General features: G+C 43.0%; 1 protein-coding gene across 2 annotated transcripts in view; it reads left to right on the top strand.

Moving 5' to 3' along the window:
- The first annotated feature begins 2,314 nt into the window (after positions 1-2,314).
- The window catches only part of SMG9 (SMG9 nonsense mediated mRNA decay factor), a 216,611-nt gene continuing 200,051 nt past the window's right edge, over positions 2,315-18,874 (top strand). Inside the window, exon 1 of one of the 2 annotated variants that reach the window (XM_086929855.1) lies at positions 2,315-2,570. In XM_086929855.1, the coding sequence (XP_086785981.1) occupies positions 2,550-2,570 (21 nt within the window). In that variant the 5' untranslated portion in view covers positions 2,315-2,549. The remainder of the gene's footprint in view (positions 2,571-18,874) is intronic. The other variant, XM_086929854.1, reaches the window with a different exon arrangement.

The raw sequence follows: 18,874 nt of genomic DNA, 5'->3' as shown, positions 1-18,874 counted from the left end.
CAGTTACCTTTACAGGGACACATCCTCTCTGGATGTTTATCCGCGTTTATATTATTTCGTAATGAAGCATCTTAATGAATAAAGCTGCTGAAAGACTCCTTACACAAACATCCATTCCATTCTTACCTGGTGAGCTCCCTGCTTTCCTTGTACTTATCCCTATCGCACCAGTCCTACATTTTAAAGCATCCTGATGCTTCACTTAGGCACAAGGTGCTTTATAAATGTAACCAGGTAGCGATGAAACCAAGTGCAAGGGCTTCAGTATGAGTGTTAAGGAAGGACACGCTTGAAGAGGGACGTGGTGGTGGTATGGACGTTGTTTGTGGTAGGGTGACCAGACGTCCTGGATTTCCCGGGACTGTCGCGGATTTCAAAAGCTTTTCTTCATGTTAAGTACGTCTCGGTTTTTAGAACAAAGGTCAAGTCCTCCTGCAAACCAAAGCCTTGCTGAAAGTTCTGCTCATGTTTCCAGAATTTTTACAGGCACATCTAACGTTGGAAATAATGTATCTGCCTCTTCCAAGCAGCGCAGGAAAAGGCCGGCTGCATGCTCAGAGGAGACAGAGTGGGAGGAGGGCGGGGGCTCAGGCTGGCGATCCTGCCATAGGCACATATTTACATAGATAACATAGCAAAATATATCTATTTACACACACACACAGGGCTTTAAGTGGGATGGATAAACTGGGGGGTCTCGCAAAGTGGCGTAACCAACGTAATTAAGGGTCCGGCTTAAAAGCACCTAAGCTGAAAATCTATGCTTAGCTTCTCAGGTTGCCATCCGACTGGCAATTTGGAACTTTCTGTCATTACATCCAGGTATACAATTCAGCAAGTAACACTACCCTTACAACAAGCCAGTACTACTGGCTTTGTCAATGGGTTTTAGTTGCACAACATGAATAAGCAATAGCCATGGCTTCGTAGTATAGCATATTGAAAATGCTCCTGTTTTGATATGATAACACTATAAAAGAACAACTCTCCTTGAAAATCACATGAAAGACAGTGAAGGGACCAGTCTCATCACCTGCTTTTTAGAACTGCTGGTGCTGAACACCGGCAAGACCAGGCCCACCTAAAGGGTGTGTGTCCGCGTATAAAAATCAGAACAGGCCAGAAATAGAAGTACAGGACTAAAAGATCAGAAGCCTTGAGAGCGCTGACATTTACACTGACCAACAGCCATGAACACCCCTTTTAAAGGTGTACTGACACGGAGGCACGCGCTCTGCTTCGACTTCCTTTTGTATGCATTGGACCGAAGAGGGAACTTGGAGGGGCGCATTAGAAAATTATCCAATTGTAGGTATATATTTACCTATTTTTTTAAATATATTTTTCATTTTGTCTATTATACAGTGCATTGATAAGTGCGTGTATCCATGTATGTAGATTTAGAGAGATTGTAGCTAACCTCAAGGAAAGCAGGTGCAGTTAATTTATAATCCACGTATTCCTGTTATGTAGTTGATTGTTGACTGTTTGGGGCAATTCTTGAGCCTGTTTACACAAAAATTGCTTACATAACCTGCTGTGGAATGGGAAGAGATGCTTGTTGGAATAGGGAACAGCTGTACCATCTACAATGCCTTAAAGGTAACCAAGATGGTAAATGGTCCTCTCAGCTGAGATAGGAGGCAGTATGGTCTTAACACTTCCCTACAAGGGTGAGTTGTAAAAAGTGAGGTGAGTCCATTTCAGCTGCAGGATGGACCTGTGTCTTTTATTCATTTTGTTCCAAATGTACATCTTCTTTTAAATATTTATACCACGAGGGACACTTTAATCTCCGTAAAAGGGATGTGTATTAATGAAGTGATCTGCACTTGGAACTTCTCATTTACAACATGCGGCTAGGCGGTGGAGTAGTGAAAATGATTCCCCTTCAGAAGATTATGCCTCAGTCTCTGGTAACCGGAATGAGTGAGGCATAGTGAGCATACACTAAAAATAAACGCACAACACGCTTCATGAGGCAAAGAAAGCAGCAACTAAAATTACCGATCACCAAATCGGAATGAGGTGTTTGCCTTGAAACTGCTAGTCCACGGCAAACTGGTGATTCAAAAAAGCAAAAGCTAAAGGCTCAAAACGGGCTCTGCATGCATGTCCGGTAGTACCGTAGCTGTTCTCATTGGCCCTGACGCATCAGGCCAATAAGAACACTCCTGCAGTGTACTAACAAGCTCTTGGATTGGCTGATGGCTTTCAAGCCAATCCTAGATCGCTTTGTTTGTTCTCCATAGCAATGATTGGAGGAACGGTTGGTGATAGAAAGGCACATGATTTGCCCAACAATTGGTCACCCAACAGCAGGTAAAATACCTTCACGGACAACGGACAGTCGGCCGAAATTACGGGCTGTCCGTAAAATTTACGGACGGTTGGTCACTCCGACCTCATCAGCTCTCGCAGGATACTAGGACTGTGGTCACAGTTTCACATCCTAAGCCAACTTTGCAGACTTTCACAGTTGCAGACATGTAAACCCAAAAAAGAGTAACCATTGCGAGAGCTACTCCGCCTGCCATTCTCTTAAACACATGCGTCCGCAGAAGACAAAAGTGAGTATGTTTACACGTCCATGGTGTGCGTTCCAGCGTATTATGTTTAAACTATATTCTTACACATCCGGTTTGCTTACTGTTCTTTTACAAAACATCGCATTTATTTCTGTATGCTCTTAACAACTGTGTCCCCAGATTTTACATTCAGTAACTAGCAGGGATTAAAATGTTCTCACGCTAGCCTAGCTGGCTAAGGCATCTGTTGCAGCGCTCTTGAAAAACCTACAGGTCTAGAGTTTGACACGCCGCTGATGCAGCTCAGCCTTTCCTCCTTCCCAGGGAGGTAAACGCATTACTTTCAAGGCTGCAACTTTACCTACTGTTATTTACAGCGCTGTAAAGAGAGGTACAATGAAGTGCTTGTTACTGCGTTCCGTTGCCATTTGGCACGTCGGTCAGGCCAGGGCCATAAAAATAGTGTAACAATAAATAAAATAACGTCCGTCCGCAAACTCTGCCCTGAGCAGAATATTACAAGAGCACATTATTTTTTTAATTTATTTTTTTAGAAGTGAGGTAGCAATGGTCAAACGTTACACAGCAGGCAATGAACATAAACCCTCAGCACACATGGAAGCCCCGAATAAATAACGGGTGGCAAAGACAGGGCTTTTCGATATCTCCCATTTTATCTGCAACACTAAATTCGTGGTGTCTAGGATTGTCTGTAAATGCGAATAAATTTACTTTGGGAGTAGAGTAGTATCAGGTGCCTGAAAGAGAGAGTGGGTGAACACATGCGGGCTCTCAAATCGAATCATAAAGGTAGCCCATTGCAACTCACACTATTGAATGTGAGGCGCAAACTGAACATAAAAGTTTTAGATTCTGTGGAATCTATCATGTTGTCAGGGACCCTAGAGGGGTAAATAGGGAACTATGCCTCGGATGCAGAGAGGCAATGTGGATTTTATGCCTGCACTCCATTGAAACAAGATTAAATATTGACCATGAGGTCCAATATTTTTGGGGGGAGTTCTGGAATATATAACAGATGATGTTACACATCCCCATTATAATTCTTTGCTTATCACCTGTAACTTTTGATGTGAATATAACTTTTGATGTGAATATATCTCATCAACATGTTAATGACTTATTTTGTATTCATGCAAATATGTAATAATTTTAGAGATTTATCACTGGGTCAACAGGGTTCTAAATAGTGGTGGATTTTCTTTACTAATTTCCCTAGAAGTCACCCGAGCATTGATAACGTTTCTTTGACACTGCATCATTATCAATAGTACTATTACTCTAACTGAATTTGAACATGATATTCCAAAACCATGCTTACATGTATGATATGGGCTCACCCCCTGTTTCGGTCCTCTGTGTACTTCCATTATAATTTACTGTACTTTAATATCTTTTTAACCGCAACGGCGACAGTGCTGTAGTACGTTCTGCACTGTGTACTCGCAGTCTGATTTGATACTGATAGAAATTGGTAAATGATTCAACGGATATCGGGTCCAGGATCTTACGAGAAATTAGCGCTTACAGTGACAGTTAGAGATGTTTACTTTGATAGATAAGAAACACAGAAAGAGAAGACCAGGTCCAGGGTGGTGTGGTGTCTAGAGTTGTGATCGTGAATCACACGGATGCAAGTGTGAAAAAAAGTATTGAGTCTCGCGGGGCTAAGAAAATCCCATCAGACCACCCATGTGGCGGTATATCCCCATATGATGATATACCGCCACATGTGTCTATTTCAGCATCAGTCTATTTCACCCACAAGCTTGTCCTCTGAAATGTATTAGTTCAGTTAAAGTTCTACTTATGGCTAATTCTCTTATTAAGGATATTACAATATTTACATTTATTTACATTGTCCGATCTCAATTGGATTCACAGATACTTAGTCATTTGTTGGTCTGTTCAAAAATTTACAGATGTACGAACAATTCGGAATCTAAATTGTGGCCAAACGGATACTCTGTGCCCATTGCCAGGATCATTCTCGACTCAAGTTTACGTAGTTGTAGTGTACGATCCCCACCTCTCTCAGATGATTTGCTGAGTTTGATTCCTGAGTACTTCAACAGATTGGGATTGCCCTGATGGTATTTGGCAAAATGTGTGGCCATAGGATAGCTCGGGTCCTCGTTCTTGATCGCTCGTAAATGCTGGAGGATCCTTAGTTTTAACTTATTGATTGTGCTTCCTATGTACGATTTCCGCAGGGACACAGGAGCCTATAGACCACACACTTAGATTCACATGTTATGTGGTCTCTTATTTTCTCAATCCGTGCATTCTGTAGTGTGTATACTGTAATGTTTGTGCCATGCTCGCAAGCCTTACATTTGGCGCATTTCCAGAAACCTGGTGTGGTCAGCCATGAGGACTTTTTTGGCTGCTTCAGTTGTAGATGGCTCTGTGTGAGGATATCACGTAAAGATGACGTTTTCCTGTATGTGATACTTTGATGGGAGGTCAAATTCTCTTTAAGAGTTTCATCAAGGAGTAGGATCTTCCAATTTCTCTGTAGTGCCTTTTTAAGTTCATCACTCTGGTTGTTATAGTCGATGATCAGCCGTGTCACATTGTTCTTATCTCCTGGTTCGTCTCTGGTTCCTTCCCTTTTGCTATTTCCCGGCACAAGGAGATCTGCTCTCTTCTTCAAATTCATCCTATTTCTTGCTGTTGCAATGACTTCATCAGGGTAGCCTCTTTCCCGGAATCGTTTACTCATACCCTCACTTTCTTGTTCCAGGTCATCCAATTCTGAGCAATTCCTTTTAGCTCGTAGCATCTGTCCATATGGAATGCTCCATTTTAACTTTACTGGATGCCCGCTGTTAGCATGAAGTATGCTGTTGCACGATGTGGGTTTTCTGTGAATTTTAGTGCACAGGGTTTCTTTTTTCACAAAAACTTCCACATCTAGAAAAATCAAATTTGTTGCACTGATCGATGAAGTGAAGTGGAGGTTGAATTCATATTCTTCCAAAGAATCAATAAATATTTGAAGTTCATCTTTGCTTCCGTCCCAGATGATGATCAGATCGTCACTGAAATTACACCAGAATTTAATTCTTGATTTATTCTTCTTTTCTTCTTCCATCACTGCAGTCTCCCACATGGCCATCAAGAGGTTCGCATATGTGGGCGCAAATGATGTCCCCATTGCGGTCCCTTGTTTCTGCAGGTACAGGTTCCCCACCCATGTTCGTGGATATGCCTATTTGATTGCAGAATTCAATGTCCGATTGAAATGAGCTTGTAGTCGCTCTTTGGCTCAATGATGGGACCTCTTTAATTGATGCCAATGTTATTATTGCTGGTAGGTCCTTTTGTCTTGTAGGAGACACTTCTTCATCTCGTATTATGGTCACAGGTTTCTTGGCCTTTTTCTCGGAGAAGTACTTTCTTAGTTTCACTTTTCGACAACATTTATATAGGTCAATTCTTATGTTGGGTACATCAATGTTCTTGTTAGGGCAATAGGACAATCCTTTAATTAATAGTCTCAATTGTATATTCTTTACTCAAAAAGTTAATCACCAGATTATCATATGTTGTTGATTTTTTCATTGCTATTTTTGTTTTCCTTTGCCTCTCTTTGGCTTTGTTCCTCCTTCCGCCCCTTCTGATTGTGCTTTTGTTGGGGGTTTTATCGGAGGTTTTGATTGCACTCTTCCCCACATGTTTCCCCTTCCTCTCTGTCGCGTGACCATTTGAGCCAGCTGAATCTCCCCGCGAAAATCCGGTGGCATACTAGTTGTCTCTTCATCAATAGAGCTAATCTCCGAGCTATCCACAACCTCTGTATACTCTGTTCCGGCAGTTTTGTCCATTACTACATGGCTTCTTAGAGTGTCGTACTTGCGAGCGAATGTATAAATCCGCCCGTTTGCTTAGTTTAGCCTGTCTCTCGTGAATTTGTTGGCTTTACGTTTTTCCACCTCTATTTCGTGTTTCGCCACCTTTTTCTCCATGTTAATAATAATAATAATAATAATAAAGCCTTTTATAAAGCGCATGGCTGCACAGCTGTGTATCCCCGCGCTAATTGCTGAAGAAACTCCCTACGGCCCACTGGAACAGGGTGCAGAAAAAGTTAATGGGGGAAAAGATGAGTTTTAAGTTTAGTTCTAAAAAGGGTTTCTGACGGTTCCATTCTCAGATGAACTGGGAGAGCATTCCAAAGTTTTGCTCCAAGGAAACGAAAGGAGCGGCCACCCAGTTTTGCTCTAAAGATCCGGGGAAGTTTAAATTGTGACATGCCCGAGGATCTAAGGTTTCTGGTAGGGCGATGGATAGTGAGAAGATTTCTCAAAAAGGTAGGTCCTTTGTTGTGTGCAATTCTATGGGCATAGCAAAGACTCTTGAATTTAATTCTTTCTCTAACTGGGAGCCAGTGCAGTTTAGACAAGGCCGCTGTGGCAGATGTTCTTTTTGGTAAACCCAGTACCATGCGGGCGGCCGCATTTTGGATGCATTGAAGCTGGTGCAGTTGCTTTTGATTCACCCCTAATAGGAGCACGTTTCCGTAATCCAGGTGGGGTGTTATTAGTGCGTGGACTAAAGTTTTTTTTGCTTCAATGGGAATAAGATCGATAGTTTTTCGCAAGATTTTTAACGTGCCCATACATTTGCCTATTGTTTTATTGACTTGTGATTTTCCCGACAAATCAGAGTCAATCATTATCCCTAGGTTTTTGACTTTTTCAACTGGTTGGGGGCACTCACCCAGTGTAGTAGGCCACCAAGCCTGGGACCATATTGAGGTGCTGTTCCCTACCACTAGCACCTCCGTTTTGTCACCATTTAAACGGAGGCAGTTATTATCCATCCAGGTGGCAACCGCAGCCATGCAGCTAGAGAAATTGATGGCAAATTTCTCGCTATCTGGAGTGAGCTTGAACATGAGCTGGGTGTCGTCAGCATAGCTGACAATGCCCACCCCAAAGTTCTCTACGACACGGGCTAGGGGTTCCATATATATGTTGAACAAGGTAGGGCTCAAGCTAGAGCCCTGTGGAACCCCATAGCTAACGTCGCGAGAAGATGACTTGAAGGGTGGGCAATGTATTTGGAATGATCTTTTGGAGAGAAAAGATTTAAACCAGGCGAGAGCATGATCTCTCACTCCAATGTCCGATAGTCGGGACAGCAGAGTGTCGTGCAGCACAGTATCGAAAGCTGCACTTAAGTCTAACATGACTAGTGCAGCTGTCTCCCCCTCATCTACCATCTTACGAATACACTCCGTGGAGTAGAGAACCGCGGACTCCGTGGAGTATCCAGGTCTAAAGCCTGATTGAGTGGAATGGAGTATGTGTCCTTCTTCTAGAAAAGTCATAAGTTGTTTGTTGACTATTTTTTCTATAATTTTAGCACATTGTGGCAAGAGGGAGATGGGTCTGAGGTTTTGATATTGGGTGATTGGAATATTAGGTTTTTTTTTGAGAGGGATAACTTGTGCTGTCTTCCAAGCCTCTGGAACATAGCATTCTTGGAAGGACAGGGTGATCAAGTGTCGAATTTGATCAATAAGACCGTTGTTCATGATGTCTTTAATTTTAGCTACAGGGCACACATCATTAGGGGAACCTGAGTGGATACTGTTGATAATGCTGACCAAAGTTTCTATGTCGGGAGTGGAAAAACAAGTAAGGGTGCTCTTTTGGGTAAGGAAAGGTTCTTTTTCCACTGTAACCGATTTTGAAAAAGTGGCATGTATTTGCTCGACTTTATTAACAAAGAACTCAGCTATCTGTTCGCATATGTCATCAGAATATGTGTCCTGCATGTCTGAGGAGGAAGTATCTGTAAGTTCCTTGTGAATGCTAAATAGTTCTTTCATGGGGTTGGTTGCCTCTTTAATTCTTGTCTGGTAGAAGGAGCTTTTTTCCTCTCTGACCATTTTCTGGTATGATTTTAACTCCAGTTTATATAGTTCCTTAAGTTCGGGAGAATAATTTTTCCTCCACTTGCGTTCTATTGCTTTACAGTGTGTTTTCGCAAGTTTAAGCTTTTCCGTGTACCAGGGTTCCGATTTGGTTCTTCTAACTGGGGGTTTGGAAGTCCACGGAGCAATTGTGTCTAGTGCCTTATTCAGCCATGTTTCGTAGTTATTCCAAGTATCTTGTAAGGAACATCCTATAGGCGGGGTGTGTTTCTGTAATTCGCTGATCATACGTTCAGGAGTGTAGTTTTTCCAATTTCGTCTTTTAGTAAACAGAGGTTTGTTAGGGGCTGGCTTACCCTTGTTAATGGGGATATTGAAAGTAATTAGGTGGTGGTCGGACCATACAATTGGTATTGGGGGGGACATTTCAATGCCCTCCCATGTAGCAAAAACTGGGTCAAGAAGGTGTCCCTGTTGATGCGTAGGGGAGGTAGAAAGCAGAGTTACTCCTATTGCCTGGATTCCTTATTTTCCTCAGTTGCAGGTATTCCAGCAAGTTCTAATTCTAGCGCTTCAATCACACTTGTTATCTTCTCCAATATCCTTTCGTCATGTATGAGGGTTCTCATTTACTTGAAAGAACATTCATTTGTGTCTGTTTGCCATAATTTAATTAAGTCTGGGTCCAGATCATTGAGGGTGGGCATTATGAGTATCCTAAGGCCCAGTGGGACCCTCTTGTACTGTATGTATTTCTCCAAAGTCGTTTTCTCCCACCATTTATTGATCTCCATGATCTTTTGTTGCTGTAACTCTCTCAATATGGTCAAAACTGTTCTATTGTCCTTCTCAGCTCCACCTTTATTTCTTTTTTCATTTGTACTTGTTGTGGGGGTGTTCTCTTCATTAAGCAATTCACTCACCCTTATCTGTCGGTTTCTTGATTTATCTGCCATATTTCTGTAAGCAAGGTTGAAATTTAAACTGTTTTAATGCAACGTTTATTCGCTGGGTGTGTTCGTTTAATTATTCAGGTTGTCTGTTTCCTGCTCCTCAGGCTTAACGGACTTCACCCCATATTCTCTGATTACCAAGTCATTAGTTGTCAGGGGCCTGGTTGTTACCGCTCCCTTTATCATTGTAGTACAGTACCCATCCCAACTGAAACCTCTGTTGGCAGGTACAGTATTCTAAAGTGTTAATGTGCTAAAAGTGAATTAAATTTGTTGGTGAATTTACAAATAGGAAGGTGATGGGTGTAAAATTAAAAACTTTTTAGATTTCCATGTTTGTTAAAATCCAAGTCTTACTTTCTTTCATGTTTCGTCTGGCCTTATTATTCGAACTTTTGAATGCCCTTCTGTATCTACTAAATGTATCTGTACATTTTCGATCTATGTATTCAGGTAATACTTTTTGTGTGACGCACTGGGTACTAGTATATTGCATTATAGACAGGTATTATGGTCCTCCGTAAGGTTCAGACCCTGAGGATGTTTAGAGTCTAATTCCAGGATATACCTGGTTTCCATTTTGCGGAGTTTGTCCTCTCTATCTCCTCCTCTCTTGCTCTGGGGTATATTGTCTATCAAGTAGTATTTTAGGAGCCTAGATTCCCCTTGGTGTTTTTCGTTAAAAAGTCGGGCAACGGGGTAAGTTGGATCTCTGTTTTTGATTGCTCTTAGGTGTTGTAATATTCTTTTGTGCCCCTGCAGCTTAGTGCTTCCCACATACTTCAGCTTGCAAGGGCACTCTAGAACATAAACCACGTATTTGGTTTTGCAAGTTAACATCTTTTTTATCTGTTGTTACCCTTTGCCAAATGCCAGTGTAAAACTGGTGGTGTTTACTCCATTCTGGCATACCTTGCATTTGTAGAAGACCCTTCTCTGATTAAATCAATTCTTTCCAGGACGCCTCAACTGTAGCAGTCCCTTTTCTGTCGAGCCTGGAAATTAGGGAAACAGGCATCTGAGGAAGACATTATGTTGAAAGGCTTCATGCCATTGTTTTACTGAATTAAAATTCTTACCTTAAGTCCCCGCTGTGTCCCTCCAGTTCTTTGATTTTCTTGGAACTTTTCTGGTGTGTGTGTGTGTATATATATATATATATATATATATATATATATATATATATATATATATATATATATATATATATATATTGTATACTGACACAACCATTGGTTTTAGGAGTGTTATAGTTAGCTGGACATTTTACTCGTACAAAACCATTGAAATTCCTATGTTATACTAAGTATAACTCGCGCACCCGCAATCCTCTGCTGATGATGTCACCTATTACATCATTCATGACATGGTCAGTGACATCACTGATGACATCACTGATGACATCACTGATGACATCTCAAATGACATCTAAAATGACATCTAAAATGACATCACCCAGTGAATGTGGTTTGGTTCGTTATTTAAATATGTATTATATAGCAATCTGCATTGAAGAATAAGTGGATATATAAAGATACATATCTGGATGGAGGATTTAGTAGCAGTGTGATCGACTGTTTACTTGACTAATTTATAGTGTCTCACTAAATATATTGGATAGTAACTAAACTGTGTGAATATCTGTATCACTTTGTCAGTTGTTGTGTAAACTGCTTCTCCAGTTGGTTACTAGCTACGTGAAAGTCTATATTAGTTATTGATTAGTTAACTGAGTATTTGTATAGGATAGTAAATGTGTATGTGGTTCGGTGGGGGGAAAGGGGGTGTGACTGCCCAAAGATATGTGAATAGTTGATTCAGTAGGTATATGAGGTTATGACTACATGTTCTAACAGTTGTTTGGGTGAGTGGATATCTTTATGGGTGTGGTGATGAGCAAATATATCTCTCAGTGGTACATGTCCAACAAACTAGAAAAATAAAAGGCAGTGTATGTGTCAGTTGTATATAAATATGTATACATAAGACTCAGTGATTGTATGAGTTACTCTATGGATAACTGTATACTTGTAATAGTGGTTTTATAACACACTAAGTATGAGTTACTATCTATATGAATAGATGAAGTTGTGTTTGTATAAGTGTGTAGCTAAGTAAATGTAAGTATGATCCATTGTTTGCATAAGTGAGTAGGATGACTTCATAAGTGAATAGGATGTGTGCTGGTCTGTAATGTCGATATAGGTGTATAAGTATATTTGATAGTGTTCTATTGATCATTGACAGCATGTATGAGTAAATCTATAGGTAAGTGATTAGATGTATGTGTAGATCTAGGAATCACTAAGTGGGTTTTTAAAAACTTGTATTGGTGTGTCAATGGATTAAAATACGGTACTCCTGTATTTTAAAGTGAGTGATGAAAGGTTATACTAGTGTATGATGAGGTGTATCTGATTGTCATGTGGATGATGTCATCATTTATGTCATTTGAGATGTCATCAGTGATGTCACTGACCATGTCATGAATGATGTAATATGTGACATCATCAGCAGTGGATTGCGGGCGCGCGAGTTATACTTTTTTTTTTTCAAGACCTTTATTGAGTGGCAAACATGTCTTACACAGCTCCTGGCCTATAACCCGGAGGCGGGCCGCTCTTCGATTGATCAAGGATAATGACTGGTTCGATCTAGTACAACACAGCCTCTCAGCCGACAACCCGGGGGTCCGGCGGCGAAATTATATATCCAAGTGTAACCAGGGCTGAAATGAGGGCGGGGGAAGGGGAAAGGAGGGGAAGGAGAGGGGAGAGGGAGACCCTAGGTGATGAATGCTACCTTCCCACTTCCCTAGTAGTTCCATGGAACCTGATGTGGAGTACAGTGCTCGGTTCCGACCTCCTTGATACACCTAGCCCCCTTCCTAATTAGGTCTAAACCGAACCAAAAACTCAATAACAACACCGCCCCACCCTCCCTCCCATACACTTCTGTCCCCACTCAGTGACTAGTAAACTCTGCTTTCTGCCTCTGTCTCTAAACCGCTGCAGAACACTACACTGGGCTAAGCGTTTTCGATCCCTCAGACACCCTGGCTACAATCACTCCATGCATCGTGGAGCTACACTTCTTCATCTGGATGTGCGTCCTCAGGTACTTCCTCCTCTCCCACCTCCTCCCCTCCACCTGTCTCCCCGTGTCCTGCATTTCAAAAGCTCGACCTATATAAGCCCCAGAAGTTTTTCGGTCGGCTGGTTGGTGGCAAAAGCTCGCTATAAAGCCCCGATTGAGTGCAACAATATAACATGTCATGCTCCCATCTTTTGACTGAGGGCAGTGGCCCTCTCATCCAGCACATCGCCAGCACCCGTCTGATGATCAGTAATCCCATATCCGCAAGGCGCCTGACGGCAACCGGCAGCGGCTTGGAGTACCCCATCAGCGCTAGCGCCGGGTCAGGGGTCAAGTCTGTGCCCAATATCCGGTTTAGCTCCGCGTAGACGTCGCACCAGTATCTGCTGATCCCCGGGCACGTCCACGCCAGGTGAAAGAAGTCCGCAACTTGTGTTCGACAGCGATCACATTCCGCTGAGGCCGTATCTGTGTAACCTTTCTGGCGTGTAATATACTCTCTGGAGAATTTTAAAATGTATCAATCTATGTCTACCATTGAGAGATATTTTCTTCGTGCTCATGCAGCAGTATCTCCATATTTCATCGTCAATGGTGATCTGCAAGTCCTGTTGCCAGGCAGCTCTCGCCTTCACAGACTGGTGTTCCCTGTGCTTGATTGCTGTTTTATACAGTGAAGTTATCAGCTTCCGGGGGGTCTCGGCCTCAGTTACATATGTTAGTTCCAGAACTTCCGGAGGCTCCGACAGGTCCGGTCCCAGCAATGCCAGGAAAGCACTGCGTACCCTGTGAAACTGGAACTTCAGTAACAATGAGGCCTGAGCGGCATCCGTCACCACCTGTCCCCACTCTTTGGCCCTCCCGTCCTTGAACATGTCTCCCATTGTGGAGATACCGAGTTCGTGCAGTGCAAGTATGACGCCACGCTCCGTGAGTGGCGATAGCCAGTGGGCCCATTCTACAAGCATGGACGGCGAGTACATGAGGGCTCCTCCCTTCTTCAGCAGTAGAGAATGCCAGGCGTGGTTCGTGGCTAAGACCGAGTCCAATACGGCCGTCCTGCGGTCCACCTGACTGCAAATCATGGCCGGCAGTGGCAGTGGTTCCGCAAATAGGCGTTCCATCCGTAGGTGAGGTATGCCATCTTCCCCATGTACCCAAGTGTGAAGATGTGCTGCCTGCGCCACTCTGTAATACAGTTCCAGATCCGGGGCCGCTTAACCGCCCATTTCATATGGGAGCGTCAGGATAGACCACTGAACTCGGGGCTGTTTGCCCGCCCAGGCCAGCTTAACCATTAGCTGCATCAGAGCTTGAAAGAAGGCCTTCAACAGCACCATCGGTATGGCACTAAATAAAAAAAGGAATCTGGGGAGAACCACCATTTTCATAAGGGCAATGCGCCCCATGAGTGATAGGGGCAGTTTGCACCACACCTCCACGTTGTCTTCGAGTTTGCTGCAGGCCACACCGTAGTTTTCTCACAGCAACGTCTCCGAGTCCGAATGTATCCTTATTTCCAGATACCTGACTGAGTCCTCGGACCACTGGAGAGGTTACTCCATTTCAAATTGCTTTGTTATCGGGGTTAGCGGGAAAGCAACCGATTTCGTCCAATTAACCTTCAAGCCAGAGATAGCACCGAAGCGCACTACTACTCTCAGCACGGAGGACAGGTTGCGTTCCGGTTTGCGGACATACAACAAGGTGTCATCCGCGTAAGTCGAGACAACGATCTTGTAGGACGGGAAGCGGACTCCCTCATGTCCATGGTATTTACGTAGTGCGCAAGCCAGCGGCTCCCTCACCAAAGCGTAGAGCAGTGGGGAGAGAGGGCAGCCTTGTCTTGTTCCTCTGCCAATCTGGAAGGGGTCGGTAACCAGGTCTCCCAGGCGGAGTCGCGCCGTCTGTTTATAATACAGTGCTCCTATCATTTGCAGGAACGGCTCGCCCAGACCAATCCGCCGCAACACCAAGGACAGGAATGGCCGTTCTACGGAGTCAAATGCCTTTTCCATGTCTAGGAAAACTGCGATCGCCCTTGTGTATTGTCTCATGTGTTGCATGGTGCCCAGGAGCGTGCGTATATTATACGTCAAGTTTCTGCTGGTTATGAATCCAGCCTGTTCTGGCGCCACCAGTTCAGGCGCCAAAAAGGCAAGGCGGGTCGCTAGCACCTTGGAGTATATTTTGGCGTCCACGTTCATCAACGAGAGAGGCCTATATGAGCCACACTCACCAGGCTCCTTCCCTGGTTTAAGTATGGTAACTATGAGGGCCTCCCTCATCGATGGCGGAATGGCTCCATCCACACAGATGTCGTCAAATAACTTAGCTAAGTGTGGGAGAAACTTGTCTTGGAAGGCTTTGTAGAATGCAACTGTAAGGCCATCAGCTCCCGGAGCACTGCCAGAACGCATGCCATCTAAAGCTTCGATGATTTCGTCCCTTTCTATGGGAGCCATTAGGAATTCTCTATCAGAGTCTTTCAGCTGTGGTAAATCAATGTGGTCCAGGCAATCACTCGCCTCCGCAGAGAGGTCTCCGACTTTGGCAGAGTACAGGTCAGAGTAGTATCTCCTGAATTCCTCCGCTATTTGTACTTCCTCCGACACCCTTGTGCCATCCGCTGTACAAAGTTCAGCGATCCGGGTCTCTTCCCTAGCTCCTTTAATCAACCTGGCCAATAGTGAGCTTGGACGTTTCTCCCTCCCCGTACAGGCGCGCTGTGGCATATTTCCCCATGTGTTCACTTCCCTTTCTGCTTCCTCATGGTATTCTGAGATCAGTGTTTTGATCTCCTCAGTGACGGCGTCGCATGGTGTGGACGGTTGCCGTTGCTCCAGTGTTGCGAGATGGCTTTCCAGCGTAGCTAGTCTCTGTCGGATAGATTTTAGTACACCAGAGTGTTTAGACATAGCCACCCCTCGGATAAAGACCTTAAAGGCCTCCCAGATTGTTGGGAAGTTGTCCACAGAGCCTATATTAGCTTTGAAAAAGACGTCTAACTCCTCTGCCAATTCCCCCCTGAACACTGGGTCGAGAAGTGAATAAGTGGAAAGCGCCAGGTGAACGGGGGTATATATTTCCGAGGAGTTTCCAACACTAGCAGCACAGGGGAGTGATCGGACAACGTCCTGGATAAGACTTTGCGCGCGAGTTATACTTAGTACAACTAACTATAACGGAGGAATTTCAATGGTTTTGTAGAAGTGAAATGTCCAGCAAACTATAACACCCTTAAAAACCTATTTTTTTCCAGTGAATTTTTAAGGTTTTTAAATGCTAATTCCTAACTATAACACCCCTAAAACCTATGTTTTTTTTCTGTGTATTTCAAAGGTTTTTTAAATGACAATTTTTAAATGTATTAATTGTTACATTTATTTTTTTGATACTTATTTACTGCGTTTTTAAAACTATTTATTTTTAGATATTTTATTTTTTAAATTACATTATAATTACATTATACATTACATTACAAAATATACTTTCTCAGAATGAATTACTTTAGTTTAAATACTTTGCAAATAGGCAATAGACTTTTAAGTACAGTAGTTACAGAGTGAATTTCTAAGGTTTTTAAATTCTAATTCCTAACTATAACACCCCTAAAACCTATCTTTTTTTTCTTTGAATTTCAAAGGTTTTTTAAATGACAATTTTTAAATGTATTAATTGTTACATTTATTTTTTTGATACTTATTTACTACGTTTTTAAAACTATTTGTAGATATTTTATTTTTTAAATTGCATTATAATTACATTATACATTACATTACAAAATATACTTTCTCAGAATGAATTACTTTAGTTTAAATACTTTGCAAATAGGCAATAGACTTTAAGTACACTAGTCACAGATGTTGCAATGGGCAACACAATTTCAAACACAATGCAACATTGAGCTCAATGGGAATTTCGAGTTAAATGCAGATAGTTACTTTATGGATTACTTTTCTAACCACCGGCCTAGATCCTACATGCAGTCCTGGGACATTTCCTGTAAACAGTTGAGTAAAAGCATTTTGGTTATAGTAGTGATTTTTAAGGAATATTATTTATTTTAAAAGTTGACACTTTAAAACCTTTTCACATTGAATCACCAATGTTATCCTATGGGAAGAAATTCAGTTAGCAGCTAATTAGTGTTATCGTTACTTTTTCTTACTCCTTGTTGGATCCTGGATCCAGCACTGGTGCATATCCTGTAAACAGTTGAAAGAATGCGTTTAAGTCATGCAGGCGATTTCTTTTTTTTTGGGATATTTGTAGTTTGTGAAAATAGACACTTAGAAACTTTTCTGTTGAAAACCATACAATGGATTCCTATGGAAGGAAATACAAGTTACTCGTAAGTACGGTTAGAACTACTTTTCAGGGTCAGTGCTGGGCTAAAAGATGCAGCACTGGGCTCTCTCCTGATAACGGGTGAGTAAATCGGAATTCGTTGTTCGGATGATTTTAGGTGAATATTTTAAAGTTCCAAAACTCCACACTTAAAACAATTTCCAAGTGAAATCAGTCAATGTTAGCCTATGAAGGAAATTCAGGTTACTGGTAAGTATGGTTAGAATTACTTTTCAGGATCAGTACTGGGTTGAAGATGCAGCACTGAGGTCTCTCCTGATAACAGGTGAGTAAATCGGAATTCGTAGTTCGGCTGATTTTAGAGAAATATTTCTGTTTCAAAAATCGACACTTTGAAACTTTTTCAGCAAAAAGCAGGCAATGATATCCTATGGAAGGAAATTCAAGTTACTGGTAAGTACGGTTAGAATTACTTTGCAGGATCAGTACTGGGCTCAAAGATGCTGCACTGAGGTCTCTACTGATAACAGGTGAGTAAATCGGAATTCGTAGTTCCGCTGATTTTATAGGAATATTTTAAATTTCCAAAACTCCACACTTAGAAGAATTTCAAAGTGAAACCAGTCAATGTTACCCTATGGAAGGAAATTCACTTAGCAGGTAAGTAGTGTTATTGTTACTTTTTCTTACACAGTGGTGGATCCTAGATCCAGCACTGGTGCATCTCCTGTAAACAGTTGAAAGAATGCGTTTAAGTCATACAGGTGATTTTTTAGGAATATTTGTAGTTTGTAAAAATAGACACTTAGAAACTTTCTGGTGAAAACCAGACAATGGATTCCTATGGAAGGAAATACAAGTTACTGGTAAGTACGTTTAGAATTACTTTGCAGGATCAGTACTGGGCTCAAAGATGCAGCACTGAGGTTTCTCCTGATAACAGGTGAGTAAATTGGAATTCATGGTACATCCAGTAAGCGCCAGAGAGCTGCGTAGCAGAGAGATGTAAAAAGGGGCACGGCCTTCACCACCTCTCTGCAATGCAGCGGCGCTTCCTGGAAGCACCTGGTGGGCTATTTGGCCCCCAGGGTCCCTCAGGTTTGAAGTGGAATTTTTCCCCCAACTTAAAACGCGCCACAGGACATATTTGCACCCATCACGTCAGGCCCCGTCCCCTCTCTTCACCGCTGTGTAAAACGCGCCCTGTGGCTGTTCTAAGTTGAGAAATTAAGTCCCCTTCAATCTTAAGGGTCCCTAAGGTTAAACTAACCCACTAGGTACCGCCAATAAGCGCCACAGAGCTGCGTTACAGAGCGGTGTGAAAAGGGGTGTGGCCTCTGAACACCTGTCTGCAACGCAGCTCCCAGACGCATACTGGAGCTACCTGTTGGGCTAATTGGCCCTCAGGGACCCTCAGTATTGAAAGAGAATTAATTCCCCAACTTAAAGTGCGCCCCGGGGCACATTTGCACAATGGTGAAGGAAAGGGGTGTGGCCTGAGGTGACATGTCTGCACACACGCCCTGTGGCGCGTTTTAAGTTAGACAATTAATTCCTCCTCAATCCTGTGGGTCCCGGGGAGCCAACTAGCCTGCGTTAGAGAGCGTTGCAGGAGGCGCGTTTGCAGAGTGATGAAAGGAGGAGGTATTGCATCCGGCGCGATGGCGGTCTTTTTTAATTTTATTATTTTAGGAAGGGGGGCTGTGTAGCCCTCCTTCTTTTTCTATTTTTTTACCCCTGGGGAGCCCATCCCCCAGGGCCTGCCCCCTAATTTTTATTTTTATTTAAAAAGGGGGCCATCTGCCCCTGGGGCATGGCATTTTTATTTTTATTGATTTTAAACTATTGGGGAGGGGGCCTCGTGTACCCCCCCCTCCAGGGCCATTTATGGCCTTGCGTCCCCATCCCCCGGGGCTGGCCTTTCTATTTTTTTTTCTTTTGTACTTTTGGGGAGGTGGGCCACTTGTAGCCCCGTGGACCCCAACCCCCTGGTCTGGCCCTGTCTGTTGGGTACTGTGGGGGGTCCCTAATCCCCCCACGGTCCCAGCCGGCTCCCCGCCTCCTGCGGGAGCCGGCAT

Source organism: Lissotriton vulgaris, chromosome 7, assembly GCF_964263255.1.
Source record: "Lissotriton vulgaris chromosome 7, aLisVul1.2, whole genome shotgun sequence".
Classification (NCBI taxonomy): Eukaryota; Metazoa; Chordata; class Amphibia; order Caudata; family Salamandridae; genus Lissotriton; species Lissotriton vulgaris.
This window is presented reverse-complemented; position numbering and strand designations above follow the sequence as displayed.